The 15,054-nt window shown below is 46.0% G+C and overlaps 2 protein-coding genes and 1 pseudogene across 3 annotated transcripts in view; 1 reads left to right on the top strand and 2 right to left on the bottom strand.

The window, feature by feature from the left end:
• Stra8 (stimulated by retinoic acid 8) overlaps window positions 1-1,223 on the bottom strand; it is a 24,792-nt gene extending 23,569 nt beyond the window's left edge. Inside the window, exon 1 of one of the 2 annotated variants that reach the window (XM_031380799.1) lies at window positions 1,117-1,223. The gene's annotated coding sequence lies outside the window, so the exon portion shown is untranslated. The remainder of the gene's footprint in view (window positions 1-1,116) is intronic. The other variant, XM_031380800.1, reaches the window with a different exon arrangement.
• Window positions 1,224-7,170: 5,947 nt separating this feature from the next.
• LOC116098499 lies at window positions 7,171-11,656 on the bottom strand (annotated as a pseudogene).
• Window positions 11,657-11,957: 301 nt separating this feature from the next.
• The window catches only part of LOC116098498 (WD repeat-containing protein 91-like), a 5,879-nt gene continuing 2,782 nt past the window's right edge, over window positions 11,958-15,054 (top strand). Inside the window, exons 1-3 of the mRNA XM_031381066.1 lie at window positions 11,958-12,132; window positions 13,974-14,153; window positions 14,990-15,052. Of these exons, the coding sequence (XP_031236926.1) occupies window positions 12,010-12,132; window positions 13,974-14,153; window positions 14,990-15,052 (366 nt within the window). The 5' untranslated portion in view covers window positions 11,958-12,009. The remainder of the gene's footprint in view (window positions 12,133-13,973; window positions 14,154-14,989; window positions 15,053-15,054) is intronic.

The raw sequence follows: 15,054 nt of genomic DNA, 5'->3' as shown, positions 1-15,054 counted from the left end.
AGGAGTCGCAAGTGACCTCCACATATCCTCTAGGAGTCGCGAGTGACGCACAGATCCACTAGGAGTCGCTGGTGACCACCCTACATCCTCTAGGAGTCACTGGTGACCCGGACCCCCCACCATCCTCTAGGAGTCGCAGGCGACCCCCACACAACCTCTAGGAGTCGCAGGTGACCCGGACCCCCACACACATCCTCTAAGAGTCGCTGGTGACCCCCATACATCCTCCAGGAGTCGCAAGTGACCCACACACATCCTCTAGGAGTCACTGGTGACCCCCCTCCATATCCTCTAGGAGTCGCTGGTGACCCGGAACCCCCCCCCCCCAATCCTCTAGGAGTCACAAGTGACCCACACACGCTCTAGGAGTTGCAGGTGACGCACACATCCTCTAGGAGTCGTAGACGACCCCCACACATCCTCTAAGAGTCGCGGGCGACGCACACATCCTCTAGGAGTCTCGGGTGACACACAGCTCCTCTAGGAGTCGTAGGTGACCCCCTCATCTCATCCTCTAGGAGTTGTAAGTGACCCACACAACGTCCTCTATGAGTTGCGGATCACCGCCCCCCTCTCCCTCGACAATTCTTTAGGAGTCGTGGGTGACCCACACCCGCACTCTAGCAGTCGCTGGTGACTTTAAGACTCTCTAGGAGTCACAGGTAACGCCCACACACACTCTCTAGGAGTCCTGGGTGATCCCCACCCACGCTCTAGGAGTCCCAGGTAATCCCCACGCATACTCTAGGAGTCGTAGCAGGTAATCCTCACACAAGTTCAAGGAGTCGCGGGTGATGCCCCCACCCTCCCGCCATGCTCTAGGAGTCGTGGCTGACCCACACGCTCTCTAGGAGTTACGGTGACCTACATACACACTCAAGGAGTCGCAGCTAACCCTCTCCACATGCTCTAGGAGTCGCGGCTGACCTACGCAAATGCTCTAGAAGTCACAGGACACATTTAAGAAGTCGCGGGTCACACACATACACACACACATACACACGTGTGCGAACATATTAAATATCCACTGACACGAATACTATTCATTAAATCTGTTCATGCATTCATGAGTACCCACTCCTACTCTGAGAACACAAATGGTAGGAGAGTACGTACCCTTAAGGTCACCACGGTGAACCATGCACCCTCGACACTTGTGGAACGCGCAGGAAGTTGCTCGAAGCCCTGACAAGTCAGTCACTCACGACCGCCCGTCGCAGAATAAGAAGAGAGGCTCTTGCCTCAGGTACAAAACTGACCTGGTACCCCAGGCTGCGGACCAATCACGGCCCTGTCACTACCCCCATGACCAATGGGGATGCGTGGTGGTGCGCCAATGGGAGCGTGGACATTGGTGGAAACATTGTAACAACTTGCCACAGGTTGCAAGAGGGTGTGGAAGGCGCGAGATGACCTTCTCACCCCATCCAGGTGGCTAGCGCCAGTTCTTACACACCTCAACTAGGGCAACGCCACCTATAACTTTCTCTTGAGCGGTAGAGGAGTCATCTTCAAGGTCCCCTATTTCAAGGAAAAGAAAGAGAAAAATGAAGACGTGAGAGGGAATAGGTACAAAATAGGAGAGGGGAATGGGGGAACCTGACTAAGAAAGCAGAGAAGAGAACCTTAAAAGTGGAATTAAATAAAATAAAAAGTGGAATTAAAATACAGCGAAGGAAAGAGAGAGGGGGGATGTGTTTAGTCGTTGGTATAGTAAGCAACAAGTGTCCTCCAGGTTGAGAGGACGACGACTCATTTTCTGCCTCAAATCAGATGTGCTATTATCTTTAAGCCTCTTTTTTTCCCTTGCATCTTGAGATATCTGTAATGGTCCTGACACCACCACATCAGTTTGGCACACTACAAGCGCCACACCACATCAAACTGGCAAGCTAGGAGCGCCAGCACACTCTGGTAGAGCAAAGAAAGCAAGCAAAAGCCCCTTGGAAGCTCTCACCTCAGCCTGTGAATAGAAGGGAGGGCGCCTCCTGCAGTCTGACCTGAGGTGAGCTGCTTCACCATCGCCCTCCCCCCACAGAGGTTAAACAGAGGTCACTTGAAGTAGCAGCTGCAGCTGGGGCTTTGGTAGCACCAGAAGTTGGATTCCAGTCAGGGATCTACCTACCTCACAGTGACAGGGTACCTTAAAATCGACTCTAGCGAGTCATGGTCTCACCTTTCAAATGGTTTTTGGTGGATTGTGTATTTTAAACAAAATGAAAACTGTCCAGTGGGAACAGTAGGGCACAGCTGTAGTAAAAGCCATTAGGTAGCCCAGAAAGGAAAAGGCAGCTGAAGTTGGTGGCTAACCTGAGTTTGGAAGTGAGGCTCTTGCTCCTGGCAGAAAACAGTGGGGACCAATGGAGAAGACCTTGTTACCAACTCTCTTCCAAACTAGTAGAGATGTGGCAGGCCAAAGGAGCTGGAGCTCTGGAAAATACTGTAGTGGATTGCCATGATACAGAAAAGAGTGGTGTAGACAGGTACGGCAGCAGGGCCTCTCTCAATAGCTCGTTCCATGTCTCAATAGCAGCTGCACCTTACTCGCTTGGAGGCAAGTTTAAAATGTATCGTTTTCCTTCAACGTTCTGCTTGGGTCGTGACCAATCCTTTCTGACTCTCAGGCAGCCTTTGATGTAGGTTCTGAGAGCCCGAGGAATGTCTCTTAGGTGGCCCCAAGCCTGCATCTATGGTTCTTCTGGCTCTGCTTAAACCTTCCTAAGAGCTGCTGGGGCTACTGGGAGCAGAACTGGTACTGAGGCTGCGAGCGAACCTTTGTCTTGGAGAGCCTTATCCTTGCCCTGAGAAGTAAAAGTTTGCAAACTTTACAATTTAGTTTAATTTAATTTACTTCACACACACACACACACACACACACACACACACACACACACACACTTCCATACTTTGACTTCCACAGAAGAAATGTAATTCTTAGGATCATTGGTTTCTTTCTTTCTTCCTTTCTTTCTTCCTTTCTTTTTTCGAGACAGGGTTTCTCTGTATAGCCTTGGCTGTCCTGGAACTCACTCTGTAGACCAGGCTAGCCTCGAACTCAAAAAGCCGCCTGCCTCTGCCTCACAAATGCTGGGATTAAGGCGTGGGCCACCACCGCCCAGCTGGTTTCTTTACTGAAAAAGAGATCTTGGGCTGGCAAGATGGCTCAGCGGGTAAGAGCACTGACTGCTCTTCTGAGGGTCCGAGTTTGGATCCCAGCAACCACATGGTGGCTCACAACCACCGGTAATGAGATCGGTCGCCCCCTTCTGGTGCGTCTGAAGACAACTACAGTGAATTACGCTGGAGCGAGCAGGACCGGAGAGCAACCACACACATGATGACTCACGGTCATCTGTACAGCTACAGTGTACTCATACACATAAAATAAATAAAATAAATCTTTAAAAAGAAAGAAAGAAAAAGAGGTCTTTAAGCAGTTTCTCAGCACCAGTGGCTCTGCTCCTGAATGGTAGGGACTTCCAGGGGCGCTAGCCATACGACCGCTATCCTTTGAACCTTTGCTTCCATGTAACATAGCTCCTGTCCTACCCCTACCCTACAAGGGCTGGAGAGACAGCTCAGATTGTTCTTCCAAAGGATGGGGGTCCACACCAGGTAGCTCACAACTGCCTGCAACTCCCTCTCGAGGGGAGATCTAGTGCTCTGGCCTCTGTACGAATCTTTAAAAGCCCACCTCTCCCACGTATGTCCTGTGGACTACGCCTGCAGCCCTGTATTGTTGGGTGCTGTCCTGAAATACTGTGCTTCTTTCCTGGTTTCACTATCCTCCTATTGGATCCAGATACCACCTTCCTGACTGGAAGACTTTCAAGATCCTGTTTTAGATTAACTCAGAAGGCCACTTCGGTTGTGTCCTTTGGCCGTGGCTTGTAAAATAAATAAATAAATAAATAAATAAATAAATAAACTTTTTTTTTTTCAAAATTTCATGTGTATGAGTCTTTTGCCTGCATGTATCTCTAGCAGATGCCAGGAGAGGGTGTCAGATTCTCTGGAGTTACAGATAATTGTGAGCCAACATGCAGGGGCCAGCAATTGAACCTGGGTCCTCTGCAAGAGCAGCAAGTGCTTTTAATAGCTGAGCTATCTTTCTCTGATTGGATTCTACCCATTTCATCTGTTAAAGTGTGGAGGCCTAAGGCTTTTTTTTTTTTTAATCCTGCAAACAAAATTAGAGTTATGGCTCATGAGTGGATGGATGGATGGATAACCTTATAGGTAGATAAATGGGCGAATGGATGATTTACTAGGAGATGTGGTTCACATCACTATGAAGGCTGAGAAATCCCATGACAGGGTGTTTCAAGACCCGGTTCAAGTTCCGATCTAAAGGCCTCTGAGCCAGAGGAGCCCCTGAAGTAAGTGTCGGTTCAAGGCTGGGGGCGGGGGAGGTCTAAGCACTTGAGGAAACACTGGTGTGAGCTCTGGGGTCTAAAGGTTAGAGAGCTCAGGACTCTGCTGGTCAAATAGGCGGGGGGGTGGGGGGAGAGAAAGGGTAAAGGGAGGGAGGGAGAGAAGGGGATGGAGAGAGGTAGGGAGGGAGGGAGAAAGAGAGAGAAGGGGAGGGAGGGAGGGAAGGGAGGGAGAGAGAGAGGGGGGTTCTCTTGTTTTGTTTATTTGGGCCTTCAGTCAGTTATGTAGTGCCCTACAATGAAGACAGAGTGCTCTGTAAGGCAGATGTAAAAGTGCTCTGGGAGGTGTGTCCTCAGGCTGTGAAGTGATAGGAACGGGGATCCAGTGAACTTGACTTTGTGCTCTTTGCTCAAGAGGCCATTTTTAGGAAGGCTTGCAAGTGGGTTTCTCCCTTCCTCCCCCACTCCTCCTCCTCCTCCTCTCCCCTTCTCTCCTTTTTTTCTTTCTTTGACCTGGTGTGTGTGTGTGTGTGTGTGTGTGTGTGTGAGTGAGTGTGTCTGTGTGTGTAGCCTAGGCTAGCCTCAAAGTATAGTACCAGCTAACTCAGCCTCCTGGTGGCTAGGGATACAATGTGCCAACACACCCGGCACTTCTAATCTTTGCTTTAAAAAACAAACAAACAAAAAAACAAAGAAACAAAACAAACAAACAAACAAAAACTGGCAACAAGATAGCGCAGAGGGAAGTCCTGAAGATACAGAACAAGCTGGGGTGAGGTTGGGAATTTGGAGGATGGGTAACCGGTTTATATGCCATCACATGAATTCGCTAGATAGGGGCCACTGTCCCAGATCCTGATTCAAGGGGACAGAAAATTCCCCTATGAGAAGCAGAGTGGCTCTTGACACAGTGGGGTGGGGTGTGAAGAGCAGGACCTCAGGACTGGGACATGAAAGAGGGATTCCTGGAGAAGGAGTGGGAAGGGATAGTGTGGGAGACCCTGCCCAGGGTCTTTCTTGTAGAGGCTGGGAGATAGGCTGGGTTCCCCCATGTGCTCCCACAGTGGGCTCTTGCAAGGGCCTCACTATGACTTAGGAGATGCAAATTGTTTCTGTAGGGAAAGCAATGCATTTTATAGGCTCATAAACTCATAGACTCCAAGGCTAGCCTATCAACTTTATTGATGGCTTGCTGCCCTCCGCAGATGGTGATTCCTTGCCTTAGGGGTGGAAGGCAGGGTAATTAAGAGGGTAGCAAATTTTTACTCTGACCTGACCCGCTAGCTTCTCAGGAAGTTTTGATAACAGTCTGTAATCTGAAAGAAAGTGCGTTGTTTTCTGTTATTTTTTCTGTTATTAGTAGTAGCCAGACCGAGGTTCCCAGCAGGTTCCAGCATGAGGCTTGGGGACTGTAGGATGGCAGCAGGGCACTTGCCTGGCATAAATGAAGCTTCCTGTTCAATTTCCCATACCATTATAAATAAATACAGAGAAATACTCAGAAAAAAAGGAAAGTTTTAGTCCATCAGCTATTTATGTATAAAATTTGGGGGGGGGGGTAGTTAAGAGCTTTGAATGAGTTAGCACTAAGAGATGGCTGGTCCAGTCAGGCATGATGGTGTACATCCATAATCCCAGTACTCAGGAGGCAGAGGCAGGAGGAACATTGTAAGTTCAAGAACTGACTGTTTTCTATATGGAGTTCTGGGCCAGCCTGAACCAGAACTGAGACCCTGTTTCAAGAAAGAAAGAAAATCAGGGATATAGCTGTTATAGGAAGAAAATGAAGATGCTATTAAATAAATATTCATAGGCTGGAAAGATGGCTCAGTGGTTAAGAGCACTGACTGCTTTTCCAGAGGTCCTGAGTTCTATTCTTAGCACCACATGGTGGCTCACAACCATCCAGAATGAGATCTGATGCCTTCTCCTGCTGTGTCTGAGGACAGCTACAGTGTACTCATATAATAATAAATAAATCTAAAAAAATAATATTTCATTAACTATAGTTATAAAACAAGTCAAATATATATATTTGTAGTAAGGAATTTGAACAATATTAGAAAATATCAAAATTCAGATGTACCCACAAATATGTCTACTACCTGCAGCCAATAATTGCTAATATTTTTATGTGTGTTCATATACAGAGTATAAAATATCGCTAAAGTAATTGTATTACAGCTAGAATCTACACTTTTTTTTTTCTTGGTTTTTTTTTGAAACAGGGTTTCTCTGTATAGCCCTGGCTGTCCTGGAACTCACTCTGTAGACCAGGCTGGCCTCGAACTCAGAAATCCACCTGCCTCTGCCTCCCAAGTGCTGGGATTAAAGGCGTGCGCCACCACTGCCCGGCTAGAATCTACACTTTTAATAGTGGTGGGGCAGTGGCTCTGTTAGTAAAGTGCTTGCTGTACAAACACAAGAACCTGAGGTGTGATGGTCCATGTTTGAAATCCCAGCACCAAGGAAATGGACACAGGATACCTGTGGCTTGTTGGCTAATCAGTCTAGCCAATTTGTGAGCTCCAAGTTCAGTGAGAGTGAGCCTGTCTCAAAAATAAAATAAAATAAATAATGAGGTGAAGAAGCAATTGAAGAAGACGCTTGACATTGACCTCTGACCTCCACACACAGGTGCACCTGTGAATGCTGGAATATAACACAAACAAACATGCCTAACCTTAAATGTATTGTTTGATTTTTTTTTTCAATATATAAATCTTTTATTCTCCCAAAAAAGCCCAAATTGTACTCGTGATCAGGACCTTGTTTCTGCAGCTAGGAAACTGAGGCCTCACTCGTCAGCCTGCTGCACGGTTCCCTTCGCAGACACAGAGATGCCATCTAAAAGCTTCCTGATATCCTTGTTTTTAACTGTTGTGGCTTGCTGAATCAGAGTGGCTGAATTTGAGACAAGTTCAATATCATTTCCTTCAAGGATAAATTCATTCTTCTGGGCTTGAGAGACAGAACAAGCAACACCTGTTCTCATCTGAACCCTGCGGATGTATTTCTCACCCGAGAAATTTCAGATTTCAACCAAAGACCCATTTTCCTGAATAACAACGTTGATGGGGAAGTGAGTATACACAGACCTCATCTTGTAACGGAAGCCCAGTGTGACACCCTTGATCATGTTCTGAACATGACTGCAGATGGTTCTGACAGTGGCCAGTTCCTTTCTGTTACCCCACCATTTGTCAACCCGGAGCCCTTTCTTTTTCTTTCCAAGGAGACTCAGTTCTACATTGATGTGATTGAAGTCCCTCTGCAGAGTTCCCCTGGGGCCCTTCACAGTGATGGTAGGCCCCTTCAGAGTGATGTCGACATTTTCTGGAATGTCGACAGTCTGATTGCAAAGCATGGTCTTCGTTCTTGCAGTAGATGGGGCAAAGAGAGCAAAATGTATTGTTTTAGAATAACTACTAATATGCAACCCCAAAGGATAATCCAGAAAGACCTGTGTAATCTTTTTTTCTTTTTCCTTGCTGATAACATCTTATAAAAATAAAGCACAATAGCACAGTCACAATATTGATATTTTTAAGTTAATGGTTTTAGCAAGATCTCTATGTGTTGGCATGTATGTGTTTCTTCACACACATGTGAGACCACCACCAGCCATGATGAGGACCAGTTCCACTGTATGAATGCCTTGCATTGCCCCTTTCATGACAAGACTCCCCTGGCTTCTCAAGTCCCCCAACCATTAACCAGGGGTACGTTTTCTTTACGTCTAAATTTCACATTTTCAAAGATATCCTATGAATAAATCATGCTGTCAAAGGACATCTAGAGTATGTCCAGTTTTTTGGTTATGATGAATAAACACTTGTATACAGTTTTATTTTAAAGATTTGTTTATTTTTATTTGTCTGCCTGCACATAGGCATGTGTACTGTGTGTGTGTGTGTGTGTGTGTGTGTGTGTGTGTGTGATGCCCACTGAAGCCAGAAGAGGTCACTGAAACCTCTGAAACAGATGCCTGTGAACCTCTAAATGAATTTTAGAAGCTGAACTTGGGTCCTCTGCAAGAGCAGCCAGTGCTCTTAACCACTGAGCCATCTCTCTAGCCCATGTATACTGGTTTTTAATATTAAAGTTATATGTCTTCCTTCTCTGGGTTAAATCCTCACAGTGTGATTATTGCATTCTATGTTTTCTCATCTATAGTTTTTTTTTTTTTTTTTTTTTTTTTTTTTTTTTTTTTTGAGACAGGGTTTCTCTGTATAGCCCTGGCTGTCCTGGAACTCACTCCAGGTCAGTACTGGTCACTGTAGACCAGGCTGAGTCAGAAATCCACCTGCCTCTGGTCATCTATAGTTTTGAAAGCTTCAATCACAGGTTTGAACTTACAGTCTCCATCCATGCTTTGGATGTGAGCTTGTGCTTTTCAGTTAGAGACACCTATGGGATAGACATGTGTAAATGTCTCTGGGATATCATGTAGGAGCTCAGGAGAAAGGCCTGGGCTGGAAGAGATATTTGGTAGGCATCAGTATAAAGGTGATATCAGATGCTTCCATTGGGGGTCAGGTAGCAGGACCATGTTCTGGGTCCCCATGTTGGCTGCTCAAACCTCCTTGGTTTCATTTCCATCTGAGACTATATCTCTCTCTCTGCTCCCTCAGTTTTTCTCCAAGAATGGGTTTGCCTGAAGGTGGCCGGGCCCTAATTGACACTGCCTGCAGTAAATGTTTATTGCGTATGGGCTATGAGCCAAATGTTATTTTGTGCTTTGAAGATATAGTAGTAAATAAGACGGATGATCATCTCTCCTCTCATCTATCAAGCATATGTTTTAATGGAGGGAGAGACAGACAAGTCATTAACTGATGAAAACACTGATTTTTAAGATGGTTATAACTACTAGCTAGAAACACATGGGTAGGCAGGGGTGGGGGGTAAGAATAGGAGCGGTAAAGTCAATGCTATTTTGTACAAGGCAACCAGAGAAGCCTCCCTAAAAAGCTGACTACCATGGTCTGAATGTTGTAAGTAGAAACCCAGTCTCCAGAGTGAAAGTGTTGGGAGGTGAGACTTTTAAGAATCTTCTGAGCCGGGCAGTGGTGGCGCATGCCTTTAATCCCAGCACTTGGGAGGCAGAGGCAGGCGGATTTCTGAGTTCGAGGATAGCCTGGTCTACAGAGTGAGTTCCAGGACAGCCAAGGCTACACAGAGAAACCCTGTCTTAAAAAAACCAAAAAAAAAAAAAAAAAAAAGAATCTTCTGGTGTGACTTCCCTGGTGCAGAAAGGGATATATATCCCTAAAGAGGGACACTCCTGTGTGTCTCTTCCTTTGCTATCAGCCTATTGACACAATGATTCCCAAGGAATTGGTATTTCCCTGGGAATCTCATGCTGTAGGAAGGCAAAGGTTGAAACCTGGTGCCAGCCAGAAGAGGAAGCCATCGCCTAGGAAGAGATTTCACTCATTTCTGACAACATTTGCAGGAAAAGGCTGGAGCAGAGGCAGTGAGGGCCAGTGATGGGCAGGGACCACAACTGACCAGGACTGCCTACTTATACACACTTCTTGCCCTCTACTTAAACCTGAACCTCGTGTCAAGACAGCAACGACCTGTGGGTCACTGGACTTTTAGAAAGATATATTCCTCTTTTCAAGATGGCCACATCATCATCATCATCATCATCATCATCATCATCATTATTATTACTATTATTATTATTATTATTATTATTATTATTATTATGCCATAGAGGACTGAACTTAGCTTGACAGAGCTGCAGAGACCCTGCCTTTGATCCTAAAACTTGTGCTATAGCTGAGCCTAGATTTTTAACTTTCTGGGCATGAGAACCATGAGAAATAAATTTCTGTTCTTGCAAAGCCATCTAGTTTGTGACATTTTGTTAGGAAAACAGACAAAAATCTAAGACATGACATCTGAATAAACACTGGAAGGAGAAAAGGCAGCGAGTGAGAGTGCCTGAAGACATACCAGATTTAACAAGGAGTGTCTAAGAGGGCACAGAGAGACTGCTTTTCATTCGTTATAAAATACAAATATGTAAAAAATATATTTTTATATTTATATAATATATAAGTAAAATTTTATATTTAAATATTATATAAATAGATAGTATATCTTGTATAAATATATTATATATTGCACAATATTTATTATATTTAAATAAATAATATATAATATAAAATTTTATTTATACTATATATAAATAAATATAATAAAATCAATGTCTTATACATATTCTATATAAATAATTTTATATATTTACATATATAAAATGTAATCTTGAGGCTGGAGAGATGGCATAGTAGTTAAGACTGCTTGCTTCATAATCATGAAGACCAGAGTTTGGGTCCTAGCACCCATGTAACCAGCTGGATGCTCCTACAAATAAGTGTAACTTCAGCTCTGAGGTGGGCAGAGATAAGGTATTGTGGAGGTTTGCTGGCTTCCAGCCTAACCGTGAAAATGAGAGCCCAAGTTCCAGGAGAGACTCTGCCTCTAAAGGAATAGGTGGAGAATGTTAGAAGACACCTAATGCTCTCTTTGGGCCCCCACTTGAGCATAGATACTCACACTCATGCGTATACATACACATAAATAGTTTGATCTTTTTGTTGCTTTAAAAAAATTTTTTTTTTAAGAAAGGTTAGCCTCGAACTTACAGAGACTGGCCTGGCTCTCCTTACAGAGTACACACCACCATGCCTGGTCTTCAAGCACTATCTTATTAAATCTTCATTATAACTCTGCCTGGTGGACATTATCAGTGCTATCTCAAAGATGAAGAAATAAGGCAAGAAATTTGTATGCTTTGTAAAAACTTAAAATAATTTTCTAAAGAAAAAGAAAGAAGGAAAAAGGAACTGAAAGTCCTTCAGAGAAAACAATTTTACAATTTTCCTGAGTTTAAAAACTGTTCACAAAAACACAATTAATTAAAAAAACAAACAAGAAACTGGGACCATAGGCCACTCCCTTCTGAAACTTGCTTTTCTTCTCTAAGGTACATCACTGGTTGGTATAGTTAACATTTCCTACTCAGGAACTCAGGGCTAGACAGGCCTGGTGGTGGGGACTTTTTTATTGCAAGTTCAAGATCTGTGTGGGCAATTTAGTGAGACTGTGACAAAACCCCAAAGCAGCTCAGCGGTACGATGCTTGCCTAGCGTGTGTGAAGCCCCGGGCTTTTGCGAGTTGACTTCACACTGGCCACTTTACCTCTTGGGGGTTCCAGTTTTCCTCTTTTGTAAGAGGAGGGAAGAGGACAAACGATTCTGCAATGTCATGCCAATAAGCTGGGAATATCACTCCCTCCCCGCCCTGTGACTATCTGGAACGTTCGCAAGGTCCCAGCTTTACTTTACTTGGGCCAAGGCAGCCGTGTTAGCAACTTCAGGTGACACTGCATCACCAGAAAACTTCAGCAAGCAGAGACCTCAGGGAACCTGGCGGCGAGTGAGGGGCGGGGCCAGAGGGGTAGATGGGCGGGGCGCCTGCGGGGCGGGGCGGGGCTCAGGATGGGTAGGTTGGGCGTGGTGTGACGTACGAGGCGCCCGAGCTAGGCTCCTCCCCGTCGCGCCAGGCCCCGCCCCTCTGCCCTGAGCCGCTCGGGTCTTTTGCTGCGCGCGCGCGCGCAGCGATGGCGGAGGCGGTGGAGCGCACAGACGAGCTGGTCCGGGAGTACCTGCTCTTCCGTGGCTTCACGCACACACTGCGGCAGCTGGATGCCGAGATCAAGGCGGACAAAGAGAAGGGATTCCGGGTGAGGGGCCGGCAGGGATGGCGGAGGCGGCTCGGGGGGCGGGCCTCCTGCTCCAACACTGCCCTCCGGGGCGAGGGCGGCGCTGTCACTGAGGGGTAGGGGACTGAAGACGTCTCCAGTCTGGCCCTCAGTTGACATGGGAGGAACTGAGGGCGGGAGATGGTCGCGACTTGCCCAAAGTTGCTCAGTGAGTCAGTCAGGAGCATCAGGACTCAGGTCCCTGGTTCCTGGTCCAGGGCTTCTGTCCATTCCAGCCTCTGAGCAGGTGCTAGCCAATGGTTAGCCGGCGTGGTTACAACGCTTTAAGAGCCGTGGTTGAGCACAAGGCTGAATTTTGACGGAAGAAGTATTCAAATATTGTCTTTCTATAGCAGCGGGAGCAAAGGGGGCTGCACCCAGAACGCTGGGTTCAGGTCTGGGAGGTGGGTTGTAAGAATGGCATTATCAGGGACTCATTGGCAGATTTTCGTCTGCATGCTTTGAAGCACAAACTTCTCTAATACTAGTTTCCATTGAGAGGTGCTTGGGATTTCCTTGCTTGTGATTTGTATGTTTGCATGTACAGAGTTAAATTGGTCTTGGGCGGGTGGATCGAGGGAGGTAGTGAGCTAGATGTTGGAGAATCAGAAGGAAGTTAGGATATTGGTTCCTACCTTGCGAGTTTATTGCTTGTTTGGTGGTAAAGCAAAGCATTTCCCTGCTCCAGCTGTGTTCTGTTGGATTGGTATTCAAAACACTGTCATGGCGTGATTGTCTTTGGCTGAAGGGAGCAGCCACTGAGGCTCGAGTGGGACTCTGATGACCCGCAGGAGCCAGTAATCAATTGTGTATCTTTTTTTTTTTGGTTTTTAGAGACAGGGTTTCTCTGTGTAGCCCTGGCTGTCCTGGAACTCACCCTGTAGATCAGGCTGGCCTCGAACTCAAAAATCCGCCTGCCTCTGCCTCCCAAGTGCTGGGATTAAAGCTGTGCACCACCACCGCCCGGCATTTTATTTAAAGGTGTGTGCCACCGCCACCCGGCTCATTGTGTTTCTTGGAAGCCAGAAACTGCGGAGCTGGGACAAGGACCCTGGCAATTGTCTCTGGCTCATTGGCTCTTACTTATTTTTACAATGTGAGGCAATTGAGACTGCTGTTGAAGTGACATTGCCAAGTTGGTCAAGGAGACTCTGGAGCCAAAGCTCTTGCCTTCTGGAATTTCCGAGCTTGCCAGAGATCAAGCCCTGTATCTAGCATGAGAAAAAGAATCTGAAAGCTATTATGTTAACATATTGTATTAGTCGGGTTTCTCTAGAGTCACAGAACTTATGGGTAGTCTCTGTATGGTAAAGGGATTTGTTGATGACTTAGTCTGTACTCCAAATCCCAACAATGGTCAGCAGCAGCTGTGAATGGAAGTCTAAGGATCTAGCAGTTGCTCAGTCCCACAAGGCAAGCAGGCAAAGCAGAGCCAGCCTTCCTTCTTCCAGTGTCCTTATATAGGTCTCCAGCAAAAGGTGTGGCCCAGGCTAAAGGTGTGTGTCTTAATCTTCTGGGATTCATAGCCACTTTGCCTCAAGGTCTCCATGCCAAGATCCAGGTTAGAAACTTGTATCTCTCAGCCTCCAGATTAGGATCACAGGTGAGCCTTCCAATTCTGGATTGTAGTTCATTCCAGATAGAGTCAAGTTGACAACCAGGAATAGCCACTACACACATCTTGGGAATTTCATAGATTGCCAACTGAATTGTATGTTTTTACATCTGGGAGCCATAAGGAGAAGATGAAACTATATTATGTATAGTGAGGTGAGAATTTCCTTCTGTCTTTGGCCATCTCCAACGATGCTGTCTCTCCCCAGGTGGACAAGATTGTGGACCAGTTGCAACAGTTGATGCAGGTGTATGACTTGGCTGCCCTTCGGGATTACTGGGGCTACCTGGAACGCAGGCTCTTCAGCCGCTTGGAGGACATATATCGACCTACCATCAACAAACTGAAAACTAGCCTGTTCCGCTTTTATCTTGTCTACACAATCCAGGTACTTCTTGTTTTGTTTCCCCATCCCCCATGGCTTAGGATCTGTAGAGATCATATGATTTATTTTTCCCATTTCAGTGTCCTTTTGGTTTTAAGCATGTAAACTTGTATAGCATTTTAAAGAATATAAACTTTATATATTATATATAATATATATGTATATTATATATAAAAAGCTGGAGCTGGCAGTGATGGTGCACACCTACCTTCTTTCCCAGCACTTGGGAGGCAGAGGCAAGTGAATCTCTAAGTTTGAGGCCAGCCTAGGCTGCAGAGTGAATTTTTAAGATAGCCAGGGCTGCACAGAGAAACCCTGTCTCTGAAAGCAAAACAAAATGTAGCTGATTTGGGGAACTAATTTAGATTATTTGAGCATCACCTAGGGATTGTTTTCAGGATGACATTTGTCATTAGAACCTCAGTTTACTTTTGATTTTGAATCTGGGTGGGTCTCATGTACTCCCCCCCCCCCACTGGCCTCAAACTTGATATGTAATTGAGGATGGCCTTGACCTTCTGAACTTCCTGCTTCAGCATTTCAAGTGCTAGGTAGACAGGTGTGCCGTGCGCCTGGTTTTACTTGGGGCTGGGGATTAAACCTTGGGCTCTGTGCATTCCGGACGAGTGCTCTACCAACTGAGCCCCAGCATTTCAGTGTAAATCAGCTTTGAAATGAGGAAAGGGTGATGATTTTCTTCATATTGTGGGGTTAATAGATACTGTTTTGTTACTGGCCTGACAGGAGGTAGGCACAGGCTGGCTGCTCTGCAACAGTGAAGAGCCTGACCTGGGGACTTGTCTTTCTCCTCCCTTGCAACCTCCTTTGTATCTTGGCAGACAAACCGAAATGACAAGGCACAGGAGTTCTTTGCAAAGCAGGCTACGGAGCTCCAGAACCAGGC

Source organism: Mastomys coucha, unplaced genomic scaffold (genome assembly GCF_008632895.1).
Source record: "Mastomys coucha isolate ucsf_1 unplaced genomic scaffold, UCSF_Mcou_1 pScaffold20, whole genome shotgun sequence".
NCBI classification, from domain to species: domain Eukaryota; kingdom Metazoa; phylum Chordata; class Mammalia; order Rodentia; family Muridae; genus Mastomys; species Mastomys coucha.
Note: the sequence above shows the minus strand (reverse complement) of the source record. Positions and strands in the feature narration are given on the sequence as shown.